Genomic DNA, 25,591 nt, shown 5'->3' with positions numbered 1-25,591 from the left:
TGCGCCCGGGGACATGAGTGACCCCATGTCCCTATAGTAAGGTGACCAGCCATCCCGCTTTTGGCGGGACAGTCACGCTTTTCGGCAACGCGTCCCGTGTCCCGCGGGGTTTTTAAATTTTCCCGATTTAGGCAGTGCGCCAGCTGGAGGTGCAAGACGAGCCGTTAGAGGAGCTATTACTCGCCTTTTGGCGCTTCAGTTTCCTGCTCCTGTCATAGGGCGGGAAAACAGGAAAGCTTACCAGCAGAAAAGCGGCAGCGCGGGAGGCGCATGCGGCCGCAGGAGCGCGCTGCCTTTTGCGGCGCTCCCCATTTTCCTGCCCTGTCACAGGACAGGGAACCAGGGAGCGCCACAAAAGGCAGTGCGCTCCTGCGGCCACGTGCGCCTCCTGCGCTGTCGCACTGCCTTCTGGGGCGCTTCCCTGTTTCCCGACCAAGGAGCGCCGCAAAAGGCAGTGTGCTCCTGCGGCCGCACGGGTGCGCGTACACCCCGCGTTACAAAATTAAAAATTTGGTCACCTTACCCTATAGGCCATACGCCTCTGGTCCTCATCTTCTCCCCTAGTTTCCCCTTCCGATTAGCTGATCATCACAGCTAGAGAAGGCACTGTGCATGTAGCTGGATCAGGGCCATGGGCCTTTTATTGCATGGTTGGACTTTTTTTTCTTTCAGAAGCTAATTCTTTCTGTCATTTGGGGGGGCAAAGGGAGACTCTGCTGCCCGTGTTCAATGGCCATGGTGAAGCATCAACCCAGCAAGGACATAGAACAGACAGTGTCCTGTCTGTTCCGTCCCTTTCTATTTTTGTTGTCCCGTTGGCTCTGGGCCCACCGTGCATTTTCTTTCCTCAATGATATGAGTTCTTGCCGTATTTCATTCAAAGCACTTAGCGAAACGGTGGCAAATCTCCCCTCCAAGTCCCTTTCCTTCCATTCACCTTCGAAACCGTGCACTTCATTTCCACTGTCTGCTCCGACTCCAAAGAGATGATTTCGCCAAGACGAGCTTCCGTGCGTACCGCTCAGGGCCTGTAATCATGCCAAATGTTTAACGTCACTGACTGTGAAAAGGTGGGAAATCAGCCTTTTGTCACAAGCAAATTATCTATTCCCGATCCCAAGTTTTGTGGGTTTTTTTTTTAAAAAAAGGAAGGCTGTTTGAAGACTGTGCCAAAAATTGCATAGATTGTCAGCCGATCGGAATAGAGAGTTTTATTTCATTACCCTATCTCAGGCAGCGTGTATCGTTTCTCCCCACCCCATTTCCACCTCACAGTGAGGCTGAGAAATAGGTCAGGCAGCAAGAGGGAATGGCCAGCCCAAGGTTAGTCTGTAAGCTTGGTGGCCAAGTGGCAATTTAAATTTGAATTATTATTATTTATTCGACTTCCACTCTGCCTTTCCCAGCCGAGATCGGGCTCAAGGTGGCTCCCTGATCTCAGCCTGAAATCCTAACCATTATACTTCACTGGCTCACTTCTATCTCATACTTTAGTACTGAGGAACAAATCTCACTGTAGGGGTTAGCAAGAGTTTCAGAGGTCGAATCCCCACTACCGTCTTAGCCAGGTTTCAGAACACAAACTAACCAGGTTTAAGGGCCGACCTCCCCACTGCTTGCGTGGCAGATTCCGTTTCTGGCGCTCGTTCTCCCTGTTAATCCGTGTTCTGGCAGGACCTGGTTGCAAGTGGAATAGACCCCATTAACACGGTTCAGGGCTGATCCAAGGGGAGGGATGAGGGTTGAAACCCTGACTCGTTTCCCGCCCTGGAGTGTGACGCAGAATTTGGGCAACCAATCAGCACTGCAATGCACACGCAGCCTTTCCTTGGTTTCACTTCCGCTTTTGCGATCGGCCAGCAGAAGGGGATGCAAATATTAAACAGTCAAATGCGTAATTTTGAATTGTTCTTGGTTTATACAGGTAACAATTAACTGTTTGCACAGTTAAACGTTAAACTTTTACACGCTGTTTTTTTTTATCACACCCCTACAATGTACGTTTCCACAGTGGGAAAAGGTCCCGCCCCATCAAGGCATGCCAGCCAATCAGGGGAGACCAGCGAAGCGAGCTAGCCTGGTTGTGGGGATTGCTAAGAGTTCTGCAACCGGGTGTGTCTGCTGTGTGCTCACTGCGGGGGGAGGGAGAAACTCCGATAAAGAGGACACAGTTTCACAACGAACAGGTTTGGATCTGCGTGCAAATTTCAAGTGGGGATTCGACCAGAGAGTGCAGGCTTGGTCAGAAAGCAGAGAACTGCCAGGACTGGTTTAAGTCTGAGGGTGATTCCTCCATGAGTCAGTTCAGATCACAGAGCACTGCTGCCACACCGTTCATACCATTCGTACGGGATCATTTGTATGAACAAAAATAAGAGCCAGCGGGGGGTAGTGGTTAAAAGCAATGGACTCTAACCTAGAAAACTAGGGGCAAATCCCCACGGTCAAAATAACCTGGGATAGTCACCTGGAAAAAAAACAGTTTTGTCAAGGACTCCCCATGGTTTCAGCGCCTAACTCGGCTCTGCCCCAGCCTTGGCGCGCATTCCTCCGCTTATCCCAGGTTTTTCAAAAATCAGCAGGGAAGTGCAGCTTTTTGAAAATCCCGGGATGAAACCGCATCAGTGGGGAGACCGCAGGAAATGAATCATGTCGTTTTTCCCGCCCTAGGAGGAACGCACCAATCAGAGCGCAGTGGGCTGGGCTCAGAGCGCTTGAGGGGTTTTTTGGTGTGTGCTGGTCGTGGCGTCATAGGTATGACCCTACAAAGGGAAGAAGAGCTGGTGCTGCGCATGCGCACCAATGAAGCTGAGCAGTTTAAACGTTTAAAAATAGCTTTCCTATGTTTCTATGAAGCTGCGCAGGCAGAAAGTTTTTAAAAAATAGAAAAGACTTCCTGAGGCAGAGGGGAGGGGCTGTGTGGTTGCGTTCCCGCCCCAAACACAACAGCCAATCAGAACGCTGGGTGAAAGAGCCATATAGCAGATCATAAGTCAGTGGGAAGAGTTGATTTGTTTGATCCCAGGATTAACTTTGACCCCCTGAACGGACGCACGTTGCGGTGGGGAGGCAGAGCCCGGGATGAAAAGGTACCGTTTCTAATGGAACCGGAGGAAACACAGATTATTTTCCTAGTGGGGAATCAACCCAGGTTTGATTCCTCACTGCTCCACAAGAGTGGAGGACTCGTCTCCGTTGAACCAGATTTTTTCCCCTCTCCTGCATTCCTGCTGGGTGACCTTGGGCTAGTCACAGTTCTTTCCATTTTGCCTGCCCCCTACTACTTTTTTCTAGCCTGGGAAATTGTCTGCTGCCTTTTTTTGGATTGGAGGGACTAGAACATGTAAGTTTTGCAACAATTTCAAGGGTGGAGGGGCTAGACCAGGTAAGTTTTAGGACAATTTCAAGGGCCTACTGCTCAAGCAATATACCCTCAGCATAAAAAACAACAAATGTCAGAGGCGTATGGGGGCCAAATGGCACCCGGAGGAAAAGGCCCCTCTGGGCGCCCCCCTGTAGAGCACCGCTTACTCGCAAGTCAGGCTCCAGACCCACTTTCCTGCCCACCAGCTGCGGCGCGAGTTTCTCTCGTGCCCCAGCTGCTTGGCTGGGAACAGGAGCCAAGGGCAGCCCCACTTCCCGGCCCAGCAGCTGAGGCATGAGAGAAACTCGTGCTGCAGCTGCTGGGTCGGAATGCATCTGGTCACGTGGGGCCGATTTTGTGCCTCCCCCCGTGTCCAGATTAGTTGCTCCCAGGGACATGGGTTACTTCATTCCCCTGGGCAAATACGCCCCCTGCAAACAGTCCTTTCAATCCTTCTGAAGTAGCGCTTGGAAAAGCAGGAGGAACTGTGCGAGGAAAGCTGGGAAGAGCAAGAAAATCCACAGAAAGCAAAACACATGTCGATTCCTTTCACACTTCTTGCAAAAGGAGAGGAAAAGTCTTGCTTTCAGAAGATTCAGGAATCGCAGAGACTCTCTGATCTGAGGCACGGTAGGTTCAGCAGAGGGGGAAATGTGTGAATCCAAAAAGCCAACCCAAAGGGAATGAACACCCAGTGCAAAGAATAGCACAACTTCCTAACTGGCCCTGCGTACCTCTGGAATCTCAAAGCCAGCCATGCTCATAAGAACATAAGAACTAGCCTGCTGGATCAGACCAGAGTCCATCTAGTCCAGCACTCTGCTACTCGCAGTGGCCCACCAGGTGCCTTTGGGAGCTCACATGCAGGAGGTGAAAGCAATGGCCTGCTGCTGCTGTTGCTGCTGCTGCTGCTCCCGAGCACCTGGTCTGCTAAGGCATTTGCAATCTGAGATCAAGGAGGATCAAGATTGGTAGCCATAAATCGATTTCTCCTCCATAAATCTGTCCAAGCCCTTTTTAAAGCTATCCAGGTTAGTGGCCATCACCACCTCCTGTGGCAGCAGATTCCAAACACCAATCACACATTGTGTGAAGAAGTGTTTCCTTTTATTAGTCCTAATTCTTCCCCCCAGCATTTTCAATGAATGCCCCCTGGTTCTAGTATTGTGAGAAAGAGAGAAAAATTTCTCCCTGTCAACATTTTCTACCCCATGCATAATTTTATAGACTTCAATCATATCCCCCCTCAGACGTCTCCTCTCCAAACTAAAGAGTCCCAAACGCTGCAGCCTCCTCATAAGGAGAGGTGCTCCAATCCTTCAATCATCCTCGTTGCCCTTCTCTGCACTTTTTCTATCTCTTCGATATCCTTTTTGAGATGTGGCGACCAGAACTGAACACAGTACTCCAAGTGAAATCGCACCACGGCTTTATATAAGGGCATGACAATCCTTGCAGTTTTATTATCAACTCCTTTCCTAATTATCCCCAGCATAGAGTTTGCCTTTGCTCAATGTGAAGCAAAGCCACAGATGTTTGGATAGATGTTTTTCTACATCAGATCTTGGGCAGGGTGCTAGTTCAAATCTGTCACAGTCAGTTTCCCCTATCTCCAAGATTCCCCTCATCTTGAAATTTCAGCTGTGCAGTAGGAAGTCACTTACTGGAACGTGTCGGTACAAAACAGCCAACCAGCTCTGGTGTTGTTATATTTTGGGGAATAGAGCAAGGCATGAGGGAAAACTGGCAACGCCAGTCAGTAAGTGGGATATTTAAAAAAGCTGCCATGCAGTGAAGCTGAAGGAAAGAATTACATCTCTTGCTCTAGTCATGACACCTCTTGAGATTAAGTGGTTAAGTTGTTCCAAGTAACAGAGATGGTTTCTGGGGATAACTCCAGAAACCTATATAAGGACTCTGTTCCAGGACGGATTGGAACCCCAGTGAATTTGATGGGTAGAGAGTTCTGGTTGTAGTGAAATGCCTTCACACAACTTGTGACACTCATTGTTCAGCTTCTGCCAGGGATGCCTGGCAAAAAGGGGATTAGACAAAATCATGGAAGCAGTTCCACACATGGGTTACAATATTCACATCAATTCCTTTTCAAATTAGAGGGACTCAAGGTGGGTCAGAAGAAAAAGAATAAAAACCCCAGCCGTTTTCTGCCTTGTGAATAAGCATTCTCACAACTTGTTAGAAAGTTTTACAGATCTGATACAGCAGGTTCTCAAGATCTTTAAATTGTATATTAATGTATAATTTTAATGGACAGCAGCAAGAAAGTCACTGAAGTGTTTTTATTCAGGATGTGGAACTTTAATGAAAGATCAGATTTCCTTATGTGGTGCTAACAAGATCCTCTTTTATTCCTTTGCAGCAAGAGATGACCAGTGGAGTGAGGGGCAACGAGCAAGTTCAAGGAGCTATTGCCAGAAAGAGAAGAATGGAGATTTGAAAGTTCTGGAATCAAGGCAAACCAGAAAAGCGGACAGGAAGTCACATGGTTGGAGAAGAGGATGAATCTATTCCTGACCAAGGACAGGATTGCCATAAAGTAATCCACACAGTAGAGGAAACATGTAAGGCGTGGAGTGTAGAAATGAACTTCAGATCACAGCCAATATGAAATCCATTTGTAAATACACAGTGGAAAGAAGTCACATCAATGTCTGAGTGTGACATGACTTTCCTTAGCAGGGCAAAGCCCTGAGGCATCAAAGAACACATCAAAGAGAGGTCTTCTAGTTCCCTGCCAAACTGTGGCAAGAGCTTGTCACAAAATCAGATTTTTCAACACCAAAGCGACCTGTTCAGGAAGGAAGGTATTAATTCAAGTTTAGAGAGGAAACAGACCTTTCTGGTAGAAGAAAGGTACGTACATATTCCAAAAACACAGCATAATGGGGAGCACAACAATGCTTAGTGCGGGAAGTTCTTCAGCTGCAGGTCAAAGCTCCTTGTGCACCAAAGAACCCACACAGAGACAAACCTTTGAATGCATAGACTGTGGTCGAGATTCAGTCAGAGAGGTATCTCCAACAGTATCAGCACCAAGAACGTTGAATGCCCAGAGTGGTGGAAAGAGATTCAGTAACAGTACCATTCTCCAACTATTATCATATAACTCACAAATGAGAGACCTTTGAATGTTCAGTGTGTGGAAAGAGATTCAGTCGTATGCTGTATCTTCAACTGCATCAAAGCAACCACACAAATGAGAGACCTTTGTTGCTCAGAGTGTGGAAAGAGATTCAATCATAGTACCAATCTTCAAACTCAAGGAAAGAAACCTACACAAATGAGAGACCTTTGAATGCCCAGAGTGTGGAAAGAGATTCAATGTTAGTAGTAGCTCCACAATCTAATATCAAGGAACTCACACAAATGAGAGACCTTGGAATGCTTCGAAAGTGTGGAAAAGCTGCATTCAGTCAGAGTAGGTATCTTCAAAAGCATGAAAGAACTCACACAAATGAGACCTTTGAATGTTCGATTGTGGAAAGAGATTCAGTCAGAGTAGGTATCTTCAAACCACTCAAAGAACCCCACACAAAGGAGAGACTTTGAATGATCTGAAAAGAAATTCAGTCATAGTGGTGCTCTCATCAACAACATCCAAGAACACAGGGGAGAACCCTACATTTGCTTTGAATGTGGAAAGAGATTCATTCAGAGGGCTGTTCAACAGCATCAAAAGATCCAAACAAGGGAGACACCTTTGAGTGCTCAGAGGCTGGGAGAATTTAGCCAGTCTAGCAATCTGGGTCTCGACACCAAGAACTCAGACACAGAGAAGACCTTTCGAGTGCTCACTGTAATGTAATAAGTTTTCTCCCTCAGATGGGGCACCCCAATTTGATCCACCATCTTTTCCTGTTTTTTCTTAAGAGCACCCCATTGAAATTCTGAAGTGCATTGTAGAAAATGTTCCATCACAGAGGCATGAGGTCACCAGGGCTTTCATGTGAAAGAAGGTTTGGTCACATAAGCTATCCTTAGCAGAGTTGAATAATGCACGTGTGGGGAATAAGAGCTCCTGGTAGTTGGAGATTATCCCTATTTGTAGTTAGCAGAGCGGCACGGGTGGCTAGAACAACACAGCAGGCCCTACTCCTCGTGCGCGTGCTGATGGATCCCAACGCAAGGCAAGCTTACACAAAAGCAAAAGTCGGAGTCAGTTGTAGTTTCTAATCTAATAAAAGAGCATTTATTAGTGAACTCCATTCTGGATAGGTAGGTAGGATAGGTAGAAGGTAGGTTCACTATGCTATCCTAATCTAGTTGGATGGGATGCACGGAGAATCTCGGCCCACCCTCTAGGCATGGTTGGAAAGAAGAAGATGGTGGGGGTCGAGGAAGGAGCCGGAAGGAAAGGGAAGTCCCTGAGAATACTCGCCTAACATCAAAGGGATAGCCAGCAATGATAGAGTAAAGGTAAGCTGTTCCTAGGTCCCTATCTAGCCACTGGCTATCTATAGTTAAAAAAAAAAAAAAACCCTATAGGGATGAGGCAGAAACAGCTGCAACAGCATAAAGTTATTCTCTTCCCAACAACACACAGCAGACTTTAGAAAGTTAAGAAAGTTACTTTTATATAAAGTTAAAAAAGAGGCAAAGTATGGTATACAAAACATATATACAAAAGAAAGCAGTAAGCATAAGATTTTATTGTCATTGTGCACGCGACAACGAAATTTACAGCAGCATTCCCTCACATGCATACAATTCCAGACTCCATACCTCATATCCTCACTTTCCCTTCCTCCACTCCATCCCCTACACAGCCCCAAACACATCAACACGAAGTCAGCTGGAGTTCAGCATCGCCATACAGCCTCTAGAGTAGAAGTTGCCCCTAAGCCTCTTTGTCCTAGTTTTGATAGACCTGAATCGGGCTCGGGTCGGATGGTAACAGTTCAAAAAAAAGAGTGTGCTGGATGAGACTGGCTTCAGAATATTTTGGGCTTTTTTTAGGCTTCGGAAATTATAGAGTTCTTCCAAGGAGGGGAGAGGGCAGCCGATAATCCTCTGTGCAGTAGTGATCACCCTTTGGAGTGCCTTCCTATCTGCCACTGTGCAACTGGAGAACCATACACAGATGCAGTCGGTTAAGACACTCTCTATAGCACAGCGGTAAAAGGACACCAGGAGTTTTCCGTTCAGTTGTTGTTTCTTTAAAAGTTTAAATGCACAAGCACTGGCATAAAACATACTCAGAAATATCACGAAGGTAGAATCATATACAGTAACGTACATGAATAGAGAGAGAGAGAATGTGGAAGCCAAGTCCCAATTAAGCAGCAGGTAAAGGTCACTCCAATTAGGCAGCTGCTCAACATTAACCCAAGGACGCAAGTGGTATTGCTCCTACAAAACTTACATACATAGTTGCCAAATACTCTTAACATCATGTACCTCTCCCCCAGTTCCATGGCCTGTGAACAATGATACATCCGCTTCAAGAGTATTTCATCAAACCAAAACAAGATAATTTCCAGTTAACGGGCAATCACTTCTGAGCCATCAAAGCAGCCTTCACATCTGATCAACTCAGGCGCATCCGATCAATTCAGGCACACTGGGTGCTGTGAAAACCTCTGCACATGGGAATGTCAGGGGTCACGTTGAACTCTTTCCACTGAATTTTGAGGGCAGTAACTTCAGACTGCTCAGTCGAATTCAACTTTGATTTTGTTCAGTCAATCATGATCTTGGGAAAGTCTGGTCCCATGTCAAACAAATGGGGATTTCCCAGAATCAAACATTGGTATGTGGAAGGAGTTTTCCAGGTTTCCCCATTACTTCCGGGATACACCTGCAACTTCTTTGCAGGAAACCTCCCTGCCCCCCTGATCCCACCTTTCTTTCTGGCCTCTTCCGCGACGTGGGCGGACATAGAGCATTCTGGGACGGCAAAAACGCCGGGCTCCCAGGGGAGCTATTCGGCAGGGGCTTAGCTGCTTCGCAGTCAAGGCTACCAAGGCCGCCTCGATTGGCGAAAAGTCAGCCGCTTCGCTATGGGAAACAGCTGCTTGAGCACGGCAGCGGCTTCCAAGCCTCCCCCACCACCGGCGACTTTACCTGTCCTGGTGCCTCCGGGCTGGCCGCTGAGGCCTGGGACACGCCCCTTGCTCTGCTACTCTGGAGCAGTCGGGCAGGGCAGGAGAGGGCGGTCCCCTGGCCTCAGCGATGTGCCGGAGGGCCGAGACCGTGTTGAGGCCTGACTGACGGGCGCACCTCTGCCGTCACTGCTCTTTTGTCGCATTCTGGGACCACCATGCGGCATCCAGCCCTAGGGGTCGGGTCGGGCGGGACTAATGCCGACTACCCTTCCGGCCTGCAAGGGAAGCTGCCTCTCCCTCCCCGGAAGTTGGACTTCTGCTCCATGGAGTCTCAGCAACTCACCTTCTCACCACCTTGGGAACAAAGAATATTGTACTCTCTTATCCCTTGCCTCCTCTCCTCTCCTTCCCCGACCCCTTCTTAGTTTTTTTGTATGTTCATCTACTGATCCTAGGGAATTAGCTCTCAAGGTAATTTAGTGTAGATTCTCTTACCATTATATCTCTTTCATTGTTTTGTATCCACAAAATAAAAGTATGATCACTTCACCTTTTTTTGTGATTTTTTATTCTTGGGTACCCCCTACTGAGATCCCCTGGTGGCCTCAGAGACTAGAAGAACTGGAGTTGAAATGTGGATTTGAATGTAAGATGTCAGTCCTTAATGCAACTGTTATTTTTGTTGTGTGCATTTTGCATGTACATCTGGTGAAAACACACCTGTGCACTTGGGTGTGACGCAGCTGCCTGACTAGGGGATACACAAAGCATAGTGAAACATGCTCACCTGTGACCGGCACATCATAATTTGGGGGGATTTGTGGGGAAGGGAATGTTCAGCAGTAAAATTTAACGTAAGAAAGAGCCAGCTGGATCAGACCAGAGTCCATCTAGTCCAGCGCTCTGCTACTCGCAGTGGCCCACCAGGTGCCTATGGGAGCTCACCTGCAGGAGGTGAAAGCAATGGCCTTCTGCTGCTGCTGCTGCTGCTGCTGAGCACCTGGTCTGCTAAGGCATTTGCAATCTCAGATCAAAGAGGATCAAGATTGGTAGCCATAGATCGACTTCTCCTTCATAAATCTGTCCAAGCCCTTTTTAAAGCTATCCAGATTAGTGACTATCACCACCTCCTGTGGCAGCATATTCCATATTATATTTTTTATCCCATCCAAGTTCCTGCCAAGGTATGTTAGCAATTTTTACCTTGCAACGACACCGTGAGGTAGGTTAGGCTGAAAGCATGCAACTGGCTCGAGATCTCTATGGCAGAGTGGGAATTTGAACCTCGTCCTCCTAGATCCTAGTCACGCTCTAACCACTATACCATGCTAGCTCCTTGCTCAACAGTAACCTGGACCCCACAGTGACCTATACTGGTGCTGAATAGTTTCAGGAGAGCTGAGGGCAACCAGGTTATACAAAGTCAGGAGATTTCAACACTGTCTTGAACAACTAACCGGCCAGTACTTTGGCTGTGGATTTTCTGTTTCATTCTGTTTTTATTTAGCTGTTGTATTAATGTTTTGAGCCGTTCATTTCCCATAATGAGATCTGTTTCCTTTTCCCAGAAACCTTTTAAAATATTTTGAGGCAGGAAATAAAACCATTTCCTCCACGGAGTTCTGCACTGTTTTTTACCCCCTTTGGTTCCCAAAATGTTTTATTTGCATCTTCAAAACATTTTAAATGAATGTCATTTTGAAACAGTTCTTTAGGTGAAACATTTTCAAAAAGGCCCCTCCTGTGCTTTACAGCTTGGTGGTGTCAGGACCAAGTTTAATTTAAGTTTCATTTCTTCGAATCCCCTAATTCCCGCCACTGCAAAGGACCGCCCACTCATATATACTGGAACTGAGGGCAAGAACCCTCAGTTCCAGTACCCTGTAACTAGGGTGACACATATCAATAAAGTTCGTTCCTTTTCTTATAAAGTCGACTTCGTTTGAGTGTGTTCAGCCTTACAGGTGGTGCCTCTGTATACTGATGCACTAAAGTTTTAAGCCCCACCAAAAAAAACAAAACTCCCAGAGACTCGACAGAAATGCTCCTAAAACAGGTGAGGGGAACGGAGAGTGAGCAGAGAAATGGTGCAGAGAAGGAAGTCAGACATCCACAGGTATGTTTTAACCCTCAGGGAATTATTTTAAAAGGGGATTCAATTTCTAAAACATTTTTTGAGAGGGAAATAAAACGTTTTGGGAACCAAAGGGGGTAAAAGCAATGCAGAACTCCACGGAGGAAGCATTTGATTTCCTGCCTCAAAACGTTTTAAATGAATTGTGCAGAAAGGGCCTGAGGCTATCGTATTGTGGTCGTTTTATGAGAAGGCAAGAGCCGCTGGAGAAGACATTGGCTCATTCCGCACACGCAGAATAATGCACTTTCAAGCTGCTTTCAGGGCTCTTTGAAGCTGTGCGGAATGGCAAAAACAGTTGTGAAAGCAGCTTGAAAGTGCATTATTTTGCATGTGCGGAATGAGCCATTGTGTGTTTCTGCATGGCAGGGGGTTGGACTTGATGGCCTTGGACAGATTTATGGAGGAGAAGTCGATCTCTGGCTACCAATCTTGATCCTCCTTGATCTGAGATTGCAAATGCCTTAGCAGACCAGGTGCTCAGGAGCAGCAGCAGCAGAAGGCCATTGCTTTCACATCCTGCATGTGAGCTCCCAAAGGCACCTGGTGGGCCACTGCGTAGTAGCAGTGAAACGCTGGACTAGATGGACTCTGGTCTGATCCAGCAGGCTAGTTCTTATGTTCTTATGTTCTTATGGCCCTTGTGGTCTCTTCCAACTCTATGATTCTATCTATCTACCAAATGATTCTATCCACCCTGTTTCCCCGAATATAAGACATCTCCTAAAAATAAGACATAGTAGAGGTTTTGCTGAAGTGCGAAATATAAGGCATCCCCCGAAAGTAAGACATAGCAAGTTTTGTTTCAAGCATGTCCGAATAACAGAAACACAGAAAATAAGACATCCCCTGAAAATAAGACATAGCTATATTGAGCAAAATTAATGTAAGACACTGTCTTATATCTGGGAAACACGTACTACCAAAGAACCAGTCCTGTTCTGCCTATTTTCCAAGAGAGATTTTGTTCACGTAATAGAAGATAGCATAGCATGACTTATCCACTCTTTCTGTGGCCCAAACTTGTCTGTCTTGACCCAGTCACTGGCGCGATGAAAGGTGAGATTGCCCAATGGCTTCATCCAAGACACTCAACAAAGCTGAGAAATGGTCCATGCAGCTGGTAATCAGGACTAGTTGTACCATTCAACAAAGACTTCTGGCCAAAGTGAGATTCATGAGATCATGTCACTTCCCCAGTATGGGCCAGGGTGAAAAAAACTGCCCGCGATTTAGTACAGAGTTCCTGATCCCAGTGTATCCTGACAGAAGAAAATAGTTTCAACCGTTGGTGGTTGTTGGTTTTACCGGCTGTGTGTGGCCGGTCTGGTAGATTTTGTTCCTAACATTTCCGCCTGTGGCTGGCATCTCTGTGAGGTGTATCACAGAGAGAAGAAGTCTGTTATACACTGTGTTCCAATTCAACACTACAGTTTCAGCTGTGTTGCTCTGCAGTATAACAGCCAACTCCCAATCCAGTCGCACCTTAGAAACCCACAAGATTTTCTTGGGCAAGCTTTTTGAGAATTAGAACAACAAAGCAGCTCTGTCTCTAATTTGCCTGGAATCTGCTGGGTCACTTACAGGTCAGTAGCAATTCTGACAACACTTACATTTGTAATTCCCTTCCTAGTCTGAACATACCTTGACCTTGTGGAATGATTTTGCACCTTTAAGGTAAGGCAGCCCAAAAGGTCAACGGAAATACTTGGGGCTGTGTGATGTCACTTGGCTTGGAGATTCGAATGAATGCAAGCTCAGAGCTCTTAACCTCCTACGCCAAGGAAATGCACCAAGGAAATGCTCTTAACCACCACGCCAAGGAAATGCACGTGGCTGTAGCTGCCGCCCAGTTGTTGAACAACTATCCAAGAGGAAAAGGGATGCAGGTGAAAAGATCAGTGGTTTGGCTTGCAGGTAACAGTGGCTGTTGGACACAGTGTGGCCAGCTTTCGGACACATTTGCGATGAAGTTCGTGGCCTCCCTAATCCTGCTGATTTGGTTTGTACTCTGCAAGTCTGTCAGCCCAGTACGGCACAGAAAATAAAGGGTCTGTTGCAGGTGACAGGATGGGAATTGTGTGCTTGCTCAGCTGTGGCGTAACAAGGCTGGAAGGCACAATTGATTGCGTCGGGCAGAAATATTTCCACGCCATTGATCCAAGCTTCGCGCACTGTGCAGGAAACTCCAGCCGTAGCCTGTCAGATGCTGTTAGCAATGGGTGCCTTTAAAGTTACCTTCCTGCAAAACTGTTCCTAAACTTTGCTCAGTAAGAACACCATTCTTTGTTGTTAAAACATAACCAACAGTGTTTGGAAGGGCGGGGTAGTGGTAGTACATCTGTTCTTCAGAATCCATTGTTTCACGCTTCTCACTTCCCCCAGTGGAAGGAAATTCTACCGGCAGCCTTCAGTACTGGTGACCAGGAGTGCTTGGGTACCTACCAACACCTTTCCTGGTGCCCATGTGTTTTTAGGAAATTGGTGGGACTAGTTGGGACTTTCGCCCAGGAGGGCTTCCGATTGGCCATTGCCTGGGCAGATTTTTTTAAGGACATCAGCAGCAGCTGGCACCACAGCACGAGGATCTTTGCTGGCTGACCAAAGATGCACCATGCGCATGTAAGAAAACATTTTCAAACAGTGAGTTCATTTTAAAAGGAGTGGAAATGAAACACATACACACTTTGCCGTGTGAGACGTCAGGTGGGGTTCCCTCCCCCATACGCAGGTAACTTTCACGCTCTATGCCTCACCCACTACTACCACACAACACACATACTCTCATACACATCCAGCTCATCCTCACACACCTCCCTCTGCCCTCCCTCACATCCAACCACCACTTACCCACTTCCTCACCCATATTCGCCATAGCTCTCTTTTACTAAAAGCGAGCTGGAGTTTGCCTTTTTCTTTTAAGAAAATCCGCGGGGTGGGGGCGAACCAACACTACTGGCTCCGCTTCTTTTGCACGTGGCGCTTTCAGAACCCAGGGAGCTGGCCTCGATCTGAGCGCCTCACCACCCTGCCTCTGCTGCCTGACTGGGATAGCCTGCTTGCCCCAGTTGTGCCTTACCCAAACCAGGATTGTGTGTGTCAACCAGCCTCATGGACAGTGGGATTCACACTCTGGACAGTTCTGTTAGGGAATGGAAAGGGTTACCTTATACTAAAAAAACAAGACAGCACCATATAACGATGTGCATTGAAAAGGGAAAGAGGGATTCCATTTGATCACCCCAAAAGGCTATGCTGGGGATCATTGGACCTGCACGGACATCTGTGTGGGTTGCGGACTGTGATGAGAAGGACAATTGCCACAGCAACGCTAGTGCCTAATAAAGGTCACAGAATCTGAAATCTGAAGACAAGAGTCACTGGAAAAGCTGAGAAGACAAGAGCCAATGGGCAAGCTGAAGGCAGCAGGAAAAGACTCAACATGCGATGGATGGACTCAATCAAGGAGGCTATGTTTTCAAGACTTGAGCAAGGCTGTTCATGGTAGCCCATTTTGGAGATAATTAATTCATAAGTCAGAAGGAACTTGACAGAACAACAACAATAACAACAACAAGGAACGTAAGTCAGGGGCACTTAACAGAACAACAACAGCCTGGCCTGTACGATGAAGCGCCAGCATTTCCTGTGGAAGAACTTTTGCCCATTCTTCCATCAGATCCCTGAGGCTATTAGACAGTCTGCTGTGCTCTTTAAGGATAACGTTTATGCTTTACACAGCAACAGCTGGCAACAGCAAAGCACGGAGCTGGTTCTTCGCTCAGACCATATTGCAATGTTCTAGCTGTTCAGACCATCAGATTATCCCATGACCAAGCTCATAAGCCATTTGCAGAGACCACTGCTCAGGGATCCCTGCTCAGAGCCGGTGCTGCATCTTCAGGGAAGGGATCTTTCTTCCTGAGCTCTGCCGCTCAACTACATGGGCCCAACCTTGCACCCTTTTTCAGGCTCTGTGACATAGGCGTCAGAATGAGAGTTGATTAATCCTTTGGCAAGGTATCTGGGGGGCTTTCCACACTACAGGAGCTAAAGTCGACTCAGTTCCCTTCAGTGGGGGGCGATTCCAGGCTGTCCGCACAGCAACTTACTTGGCCCGCTGGAACCGAGCTAAGTGGGCAGAATCATCTTGGTGCCTGTTTCACTCCTCGATCGTGATTGGAGCTTGTGTTACCACAGGAAACGGGAGCGTTCTTTTTTTTACAGTTTTTACAGTTTACAGTTACATGCCCGCCACGACTCTCCCATTCTGCGCATGCCACAAAAGCGGCTCCTGATTGGTTGAACAGATGAGGTGTCGTTTCGATGCGTCCGCACTTCGAAGCTTTGAAGCGGTATCGACCTTGTTCCAGCAGAAAGGTGCAGTTCATAACTGCGACAGGGATATCGCAGTTCTGGGGGGGGGGGGAACTGAGACAAAACAACGTTGAGCTCAGTTGCAGTGCGGATACACTGGGGTGAACCTAGATAGAAACCAGTACAACTCTGTCAGTGCGGAAAGCCCCTGGGTCTCTCAGATGCCTCAGTTACAGGGAAGTGTTGGGTATTTACTTCAAGGTAGTTTGAAAAGCAGAGTGAGGCTTTCGTTTGGCTGTGGCCTTGAGGGACAGTTTTGAAGTATGGAGGGTGGGGCAACCTTTCCTCCTCTGGTTTGCACTGCATTCTTCACATCCACGCGTCTCTCCAACCTTCCTGGAACTCTTTCCTTCCACTCCCGCATGAAAATATTTGGTCTCGGACTGAAAAGTGAAACGGCGCTCCTCATTATCTACATGTTCTCTGTCACATGCTCTGGGCACATGTTATTTGTGGCGTGCGGGCCAGCCAGAGCCTGCAGTTCTTCACTTTGCCGTGACTGTCCAGTCTGCCGTCGACTATCTGATCTCGCCCTCCCAGACTGGATGGCACTAATGAACATCGTCATGACATAAAATCAAACCTAATTTCGTTTCGTGAGGGACAGCTGTGACTTTTGTTGTAAATATGATGCTCTCATGAGCTCCCATTCTGCCGTAATGGTGGATAGCCACATGGAATGATAAACCTGTTACTATCGCTGTACGCTGCAAGCAGTGATGCATACAAGGCAAAGGGTTTTTTTTTTCAAAAGTCGTTCTTTAAAAATCTGTCATATTCCTAAAACAAGAAATATTTGCTGTAGCTAATACAGAAAGAAGTTACCGGATTGACTCACTAGCTGAAGCAAAATCCAAAATAAAACAAAAAAATTAGCTTGTATTAGGACCTACCAGAACAATACAACATGGCGTGTGACCTCTCTGGTTCTTAAAGGTCAAGAAACTGTTTAAAGGATCACTAGATATAAAAACTGCTAAATATAAAAAACACATATTCACTTATTACATATTAAAAACCATCTGCACTCGTAAAAGCCCCGTAATAACCTACTTGAGACACACAGTATCACAATTACAAAATGAGAAAGATCTCAACACAGAACTTTGGGAAGATATAATTAAAGAATATGCTGCAATGGCTAAACTAACAAACCTTGTAAACAGTCAAAACAAGAATTTGATGAGAAATGGGAACTTAATTTTTTTAATTTGAGGCTGAATCAACTATGTAGAAATAATAGGACCAGCAAGAACACCAATTTGTTAATGATCAAGATACAAGAAATTGTCTATTATTGATGCTTTAGAGCCAATTGGCAGAGAAGGTAGTAAATTTTAAAACTGTGCAGTGTTCTCTCTAGTGATACCAGTTTTGAGCTCCAAACATGCTAGAGTTAATATTCATGCAGTTCTTGGGTAGCTGTATTCTCACTCTCTTTTTTTTCTCTTTTCCTTTCTTTTTCCTGCTTCATATGTTCTTTGTGTCTGTTAACTATATGAGAAAATTAATAAAAATATTATTAAAAAAAATCACCATTAAAATTCACAGAAGGGTCCTGTAGAATACTTTTTGACCCTTACGAACAGACGCTTTTTGGCCTTCCTCAGTGGTCAAAAGTCATACAATAATATAGTGTTCAGCTACCAGACTACCAATTGCACTTCTAACACTTTTCTAATGTCTGAGACCAACTGTTGAAGTGTTGTTTAGATTGGCCCCTAGGTCTTCCACACCAAGGCATGTCCTCTTATCTATCTATATATAAATCTATCAGCGCGTTTTTCTGCTAACAGGTAATCTCCCAAACTACTGGACCAATTGCTTTGAAATTTTCACACAACGTCGCATTCACGTGCGGCCAGGTTTCCATACTGTTTCCACACCTCCTGTTGTGTACATGTCACAACTGTGCCAGTTATTGTGTACATGCCACAGGGAAGGTGAGGGAGGGTCCGGGGGTTTGCTGGACCAAACACTCTGAAATTTGAACACAACATAGCACATGCCTCCCAGCGTCTTTTAAGTTAGGTAATTCGCCTGCAAGGGAAGGGAGTGAAAGAGACAGGGTCCGCCACCTGGACATGGCCCACCCACCCTAGCAGAGGAAGGGGAACGTTAGGGAGGGACAGGGCGGGGTACCATGCAAGGGAACGGGAGAGAAGGAGGAGAGGGGGGGCCCCTTGCCCCTCCCCTCCCTTGCAAGCATGTGCAATGACACATGTTTGAACCATTCGCTTCCCCTTTTCTTTCTTTTCCACTTCACCAGACTGAGCCACAGCAACGCGTGGCCAGGCCCGCTAGTGGACTATAATACTGTCACAGAGTTGAGTTTATGCTAGAGAAAGCCTGCTACAGAGGCCAGCAAGGTGCAGCTAAGCACTGGCTGAGCACAGCTGAAAGCAATTACCACTGCACACAGAAGTTTAACTGTGAGGAAAAACTTTATCAACAGTGCAGATATTTACAGTGCATGCAGGAACTCAAACAGCAAATGGGCAGCATGCCCAGCAGCTATAGGTAATCCCTAAGAGCTAGTGCTGGTAAGCAAGCACTTCTTTTATATAACAAGTGACCAATCATAATGAAGAACAGCTGACTGGTTTCAGCTGGTTCTGACAAGGTGCTGGGAGGAGCAGCTGTCAGATTAGATCAGTTTGATCTACTTGTCTGCTCTCAAGATGTGACAGGTATTTTGGATACTGTAACAAATACAATGTTTCAATCATGCCCAATTCTGCTCCAGCAAACTCTTATAATGCCTCAGTCACAGGAAATTATTTTAGTCTGGAGCAGGGGTCTGCAACCTGTGGCTCACCAGGGGCAGGTGGGAATTGTAGTTCATGAACATCTGGAGAGCAGCAGGTTGCAGACCCCTGGCTGGAGCAAATGCATTAGCTCTCCAGAACTCCTAGTCTCACTGGAAGTTAGAAATATGGGGATGGGCGTAGAGACTTCACTACCTGATAATTAGGCTCCCGTACCTTTGCCAGTTCATTAGATTGCCAACTTCCATGTGAGGCCTGGGGATCTCCCAGAATTGTAAGTGATCTCCAGATGGCAGAGATCAGTTCCCTCGGAGAAAATAGCAGCTTTGGAGGATGGACTCTGTGGCATTAGACCCTGCTGAGGTCCCTCTTTTTCAAGCCCTGCTCTCCCAGTGCTCTACCTCCAAAATCTCTCTGCCCAGAGCTGGCAATCCTACCAATGCTGAAGAGTAGATGCTTGCACCTCAAGCCGCTGGACCTTCTCTTCCAAGAGAGCAACCTACTTGCACTTGCTGTGGGTGTAGGGCCGTGGTGGCGAACCTTTGGCACTCCAGATGTTATGGACTACAATTCTCATCAGCCCCTGCCAGCATGGTGGCCATGCTGGCACTGGCTGATGGGAATTGTAGTCCGTAACATCTGGAGTGCCAAAAGTTCGCCACCACTGGTATAGGGACTCGCATCCTCCGTCAAAAAGAAACCAACGTATCAAAGCTGCTACAGGTGACTGCAGCGATTCCTTGACTATCCATATTTAGTACTCTAAATATGGAAGGATTTTACTGACTCAGCCTTCCCTTTTAGCTTCCTTCTGAGTAGCCCCCTCATTTTAGCAAAGAACACAAGGTTAGAGATAGCCAGGGGAGAGATGCTGTGGCTCAGTTGCTACAAAGAACTAGGGGTCTGCAACCTGCGGCTCTCCAGATGTTCATGAACTGCAATTCCCATCAGCCCCTGCCAGCATGGCTAATTGGCCATGCTGACAGGGGCTGTTGGGAATTGTAATTCATGAACCAATTGTAGTTCATGGCCAATTGGGAAGTGTAGTTCATGGCCAATTGGCCATGCTGACAGGGGCTGATGGGAATTGTAGTTCATGAACATCTGGAGAGCCGCAGGTTGCAGACCCCTGATGTACTAGACAAGAGTGTGCATATTACACCTTTTCTGCAATTGCCCCATTGATTATCAATTAGTTTCTGGGTTCAGTTCCAGGTCCTGGTTATTATTTATAGTCCTTTGCGGCCCTGGGATCCGCCTATTTCCAAGACTACTTTTCCCATTGTACGAATGCATTTCCTTCTCATTTCCAAGGGAACTGAGGCGTGGAATCAAATAAAGAACTTTGCTTTGCTTCTGTCTGACTTCGGCGGCTGCTGCTTGGAGCAGCCATCAGTTATATCACGCTGTCACATTGAGAGGGTGATTTCATCCATTGATTTATTTAATTAATTTAGAGGTTTTTAACATGGCTCAGGGCGTACGTGACAAACGGTGGCATTGACGCTTCCCTTCTCGATAGGTCTCTTTGATTCCTCAGCTGAGATGCGTTTGAGGTATCCAGAGAATCATTCTGACCTAACTGGTCTTGTCTTCCTGGCACTGAAGGAAAGACCCAAAAGGTTTAAGACAAAATTGGACTTTTTACATTGCTCTGTTTATTTCCTGCCTCCAAACGTTTTAAAAGGTTTGTGCAGAAAAGGCCTCTCTTTCTCTCAGGGGGGTTTGGCTTCATTGCTTAGTGCTAGGATGTGATTTCAACATTACAGAGTGTCCAGGGACAAGTCTAAAAAGCTGATTATGCAAGTCTGACTGAGTTCTGAGAGAACTGTGACTAACCCAAGGTCTCCCAACAGGCTGCATGTGGAGGAGAGGGGGACCGAACCTGGTTCTCTAGATTAGAGTTGGTCACTCTTAACCACCACACCACGCTGGGTCTCTGTACTTCATCAGCCGTGCCAAAAGTCAGGAGTGTGCTGAGCTACCAAACAGTCTGTCTAGAACAGGGGCCTTCAAACTATGGCCCTCCAGATGTTCATAGACTACAATTCCCATGAGCCCTACCATTTGGCCATGCTGGCAGGGGCTGATGGGAATTGTAGTCCATGAACATCTGGAGGGCCATAGTTTGAAGACCCCTGGTCTAGAATGCCTGTGAGAGCGGAGGAAGAGCAGTGGAGAAAACCTGAAGTAATTGTGCAATTGCAGAGCTGTGGTTGACAGCTCATTTTGCTTTAGGAGCATAGCTCCACAAGTTCGATCCCCAGCATCTCCAGTTAAAAGAGTCAGGTGGCATGTGGTGTAAGAGATTTCCACCTGGGTCCTTAAAGAGCTGTTGTCAGTCACAGTGGACCACCCAGAGCTTGATACTGAGACTCAGGCTGTCCCTTGAGGAAAAGAGTGGTAGACCACCAAGGCCTGCTGAGGCAGGTGCTGCCCAGCCATCTCAGTGGCGAAGCCACCAGGGGATGGGGGGTGCTCAACGCACCGGGCACACCGATTCTGGTCACGTGGGGGGCGGAAAAATCCCCCCTGCGGTGCCCCTCCGCCCCCTTCTGCGGCAACCTTCGCCACCCCACGGCGCACCCCCCACTTACTTTAAGGAATGGAACATCCCAGAGAAGAAACCTGCCTGCGTTGCCTGGGGCTAGTGGGAACTACATTTCCCAGGGGGAAATGTAGTTCCCACCAGGCCCAAGCAACACAGGCAGGCTTTTTCGGCCTGCTCCTTTCCTAAAAGAGTAGAGTGGTGCGCAAAGGTGCAACACGGGGGGCTGGGTGGGTACCCGTGGCGGTGGCGGGGAGGCTGAGGGGCAGGGGAGGTTCTTGGGGGGGGCAAAAAAGCTAGAGTGTGCACCGGGCGCACTCTGGCCCAGCTACTCCTCTGAGCCATCTCCTTTTTGGTTCCAGAACAGACAGTTGATGGACACCAGTAGACCAAGAGGCAGGTTAACTGCCGTCTTTCCAGAAAGCACTCCGTTCAAACCGAGAACAAATTCTCCTACACAAACCGTTGTTCAGTTTGGTCCTGCAGCCACCGAGTTGCAACCACCATCATAAATGTTTCACCATAACCCACCGGGGCCAAAAGAGTGGCTGGCAACCATCTCATCTCAGATGATATTGAACGGTATCCAACTTCCTGTCTGCAAGCATCGCCTGTGAGCATCTTTGCAGATTTCTCCCAGAAACCTGTACAGGGACTTGACCAGCAGAGTCCCACTCTCGTGTTATTGTGGTTCGTGAATTTGGGCTAATATAATTTCTGGGAAAAGCTTGGCTTGAGTAAATCGGATAAGGGCGAAGAATCCCATCGTGAAATCCAAGTCTCTGGCATCGTTGAGCTCCCTTCCCTGGCCTGCAGTGCATCTTTTGATCAGTTAATCAATGGAAACACTTAGAGCTTGGCACAGAATCATTTCCTCTCCCTGTTTTCTGTGTTCCAGAGTTGGCTTCATCCTCCCTTATCGTTCATTACTGACCTCTTCTCCGAATTTCCTTTTCCTTCAGGGGATTCTCTCGGCCGTCCTATCCAAATGCACCCAAAACGAGGGATTCATTCCCATCAATAAAAATCTCTGGTAAGTGCTTTCCTATCTGCAAGTCCCTACCGTGTTTCCCCGAATATAAGACAGTGTCTTATATTAATTTTTGCTCCCAAAGATGCGCTATGTCTTATTTTCAGGGGATGTCTTATTTTTCTGTGTTCTGTTCGTCGGGCATGCTTCCAAACAAAAACTTTGCTATGTCTTACTTTCGGGGGATGCCTTATATTTCGCACTTCAGCAAAACCTCTACTATGTCTTATTTTTCGGGGATGTCTTATATTAGAGGAAACAGGGTAGTCACATGTGCACAGGTCTCGTGTCATGTGACAGGTCACGCTTTCCTCTTAAGTTTCAGCACCCTGGTGCCAGTTGATGGCCAGAAGAGACTATTCCCCTACTGGGCTCATGTCTCTGTAGTGCAGTGGTGGCGAACCTATGGCACAGGTGCCAGAGGTGGCACTCAGAGCCCTCTCTGTGGGCACGCGCACTCAGAGTTCGTCATGGGGGGGGGGCAATTTTCACACATATCTAGACTGGCCTGGGCTACTGGGCACGACGTGTAGGTAACCCTGTTAAGTGCTGTTAAACCCCACTGATTTTCATGGGAAGAACTGAAGTGCAATCCTTTACCTGGGAGTCAGCTCGGGTGCTGGAAATGGGGCTTGCTTCTAAACCCTCCTAGGGTTGTGATTCACCCATTCAAAGCGTTGCACGGTTGCTTCAAAGCAAAGCCACTGACTACCAGCAAGCTTACTCCCGAGTAATGCGCGCCTTGGAGCCAACTGTTTTTTCCTAAACTAAAACCTGAGTATTCAGGTTAGGCGCTTTGCGATAAATAAGTGGGTTTTGGGTTGCAGTTTGGGCACTTGGTCTCGAAAAGGTTCGCCACCACTGCTGTAGTGTGATGCAAGGTTAATGTACACATGTCGATGCATCGCTGAAGTTCTCGAAGCTTGATGGCTGGCTGCTGAGGGGGTTGCCAGCACCAGCCTGGGAAGTCCTTGGAGATGTGGAGGTGGTACCTGTGGAGGGGGGAATTTGAGGAAGGTTACCGAGCTACAGTGGTGTATCTGCCTAGAGACAAGGGGTACCCCTTGTCCCCGGGCGCCACTCTTCTAGTCACGTGGGGGACGCAAAATCGCCCCCCCCATGGCCAGGAAGTCCTGCTGTCTCATCGTTTTTGCATGCCTCGACACCATCCAGCAGGGGGAGTCTGTTGGGGGGAGGTGGGCACCCTAGACCTTGCCCATGTCCATGATGACATTGGTGGGGTCTAGGACAGTGGGGGTGGAACCTGGGGCATCAGGGGGTGGAGCTAGAGGGTGCAGAGGGGGGCGGCAGAGCCTGGGAGACAATTTGTCTCCGGGCGCCATTTACCCCTGGTACACTTCTGCCGAGCTATGGTACATCATGAAGTTTGCCCTCTGAAGCTGCCATTTTCCCCAGGGCAACTGATCTCTGTATTGTGGAGATTTCTTATCATTCCCGGAAAAGTCTAGGCCCCGCCTGGATTTTGGCAGCCCTAGATTGTAAGGACAGGCTATATTGGACAGAATTATGTGCGGAAGGGATAAATCGCAATCGTGGTGTCTGATAACTCCACACAACCCAGTGGTGGGTTAAAATCGAAGCCAAACTTAATGAGTTGGGCATTTCCTTGGAGGACCTGCTAATGTTAACAGAGCAGGAGGTCTATGGGGCTATCAAGAAGAGACTTTTTGATAGACAGTTTCAACAGATGCTGGAGGAAGCTAATAAAACCTGTTCCCTGATCTCTCTGGGAATACCTGTGGATAGATTAATTGTAGCCCGGTACCTTTATCTCCTGGTTGAGGCCCGGTGGCGTAGAGCAATCACCTTAGCTAGGTGTAATGCCCTGCCTTCTTCCTTTAGCCTTGGATGCCACCTTGAAATTCCACATAAAGAAAGGAAATGCCCATGTGGCATGGGTTCTGTGGAAACAGTATCTCACATGCTGTTGGACTGTCCTTTTTATGAGATAGGTAGGAAGAAGCACATAATCCCCTTCCTGCATGGAAGTGAAGGCATTACAGATAAACAGAAGGTTATATATCTTTTAAACAGCCACAACTACGAGCTGTTGGAAGCGGTGGCTAAATTTTTTAATGGTGTTATTTTAACTCGTCAGAAGTTGTAAAGGCTGTTATTATCTTGCAATGTTAATGTTAAACTATTTATATGCCATTAAAGGTATTCGAAATCGAAATCGAGTGTCTGATAACTCATTCACACTTATAAGTCAGCGTTCAATTCTGTGGTTTCAAAAAAGGGCTCCAGGAAGAGAAAGAAGAGACATTCTTTTTCATTTGAGAGTTTTTCAGCTAAACAAAATTTACTTTCCCATCAAGCCATCATTTCGTTCTATTTTTCCCCCCTCAATTCCGTGGTCAGCTGGCGATGAAGAGGCACACCTGAAATATCCTTGGTGTCCCAAACACTTGCTGTATGTGAACAAAACGTAGCCACTCTACTAAAGGGACGAGCAAACACAGGTGTGGGCATGGAAAAGAGACAGTGCTGCAGCTTATTCCTCTCCCAAAGTCACTTTTCTTCAAGGAGATTCTTCCGTAGGGCTTTTATTAATCAGCGTACGCAGGCAACAAATATTAGCTGTGTCCTTGGTTACTGATTCAAGCCCAGTTCAGATGTTGCGTATAGTCATGTTATTATTATTATTTATTAATTTTATATACCGTCCTCTCCTTGAGGGCTCAGGGTGGTTTACAACAAGGTTAAAACATACATTAAAACATAATTTAAATATTAATTACATGTTAGTTCGAAGCAAAATCCACAAACAAAACCATGGCATGATACCTTCTGTTAAGAGCATCTGACACCGACCGGCAGACCTGGTGGCAGACTGCAGCTTTGAACTTCTGGGAAGGAACATAAAAAGGGGGAAAGCATCTAATTGAAAACGTAGAACCTTGTCTCTGGCCAAACGTTTCTCTCCGCTCCAAATGCAACGTGCAAATCCCTTGAAAGTCTGAGAGCAGAGATAAAGAGGTTGAACTAATTACATTAGCCACAAGGTAAGGGCCTGCGAAGATTCCTGGAGAAGGGGAAATCTAATTTCTCTTTTTCAGCCCCCTCTTCCTCCCCTCTTCTTCTCTCTCCATTTTCCGTCTGCCATGTCCAGCTTCCCCGTGGCCTGCCCAGGCGATCTCCTCTGCCCCAGCTGCCCAAATCGCCTGATTTCCTCCATGACTAGCTAAGCTGCCCAAGATGTTAGCAGCTGTTTGCGTGGTGCCCGCACTTTCACAATCATTGCTTGTTTCTTTGGGCAGAGAGGGGGAAGTAAATAACTTGCG

At 47.1% G+C, this 25,591-nt stretch overlaps 1 protein-coding gene across 1 annotated transcript in view; it reads left to right on the top strand.

The window, feature by feature from the left end:
* LOC125437821 (heparan-alpha-glucosaminide N-acetyltransferase-like) overlaps positions 1-25,591 on the top strand; it is a 133,448-nt gene that overhangs the window by 92,012 nt on the left and 15,845 nt on the right. Inside the window, exon 10 of the mRNA XM_048505828.1 lies at positions 22,219-22,289. Within this exon, the coding sequence (XP_048361785.1) occupies positions 22,219-22,289 (71 nt within the window). The remainder of the gene's footprint in view (positions 1-22,218; positions 22,290-25,591) is intronic.

This window comes from Sphaerodactylus townsendi, linkage group LG08, assembly GCF_021028975.2.
Source record: "Sphaerodactylus townsendi isolate TG3544 linkage group LG08, MPM_Stown_v2.3, whole genome shotgun sequence".
Classification (NCBI taxonomy): domain Eukaryota; kingdom Metazoa; phylum Chordata; class Lepidosauria; order Squamata; family Sphaerodactylidae; genus Sphaerodactylus; species Sphaerodactylus townsendi.
Note: the sequence above shows the minus strand (reverse complement) of the source record. Positions and strands in the feature narration are given on the sequence as shown.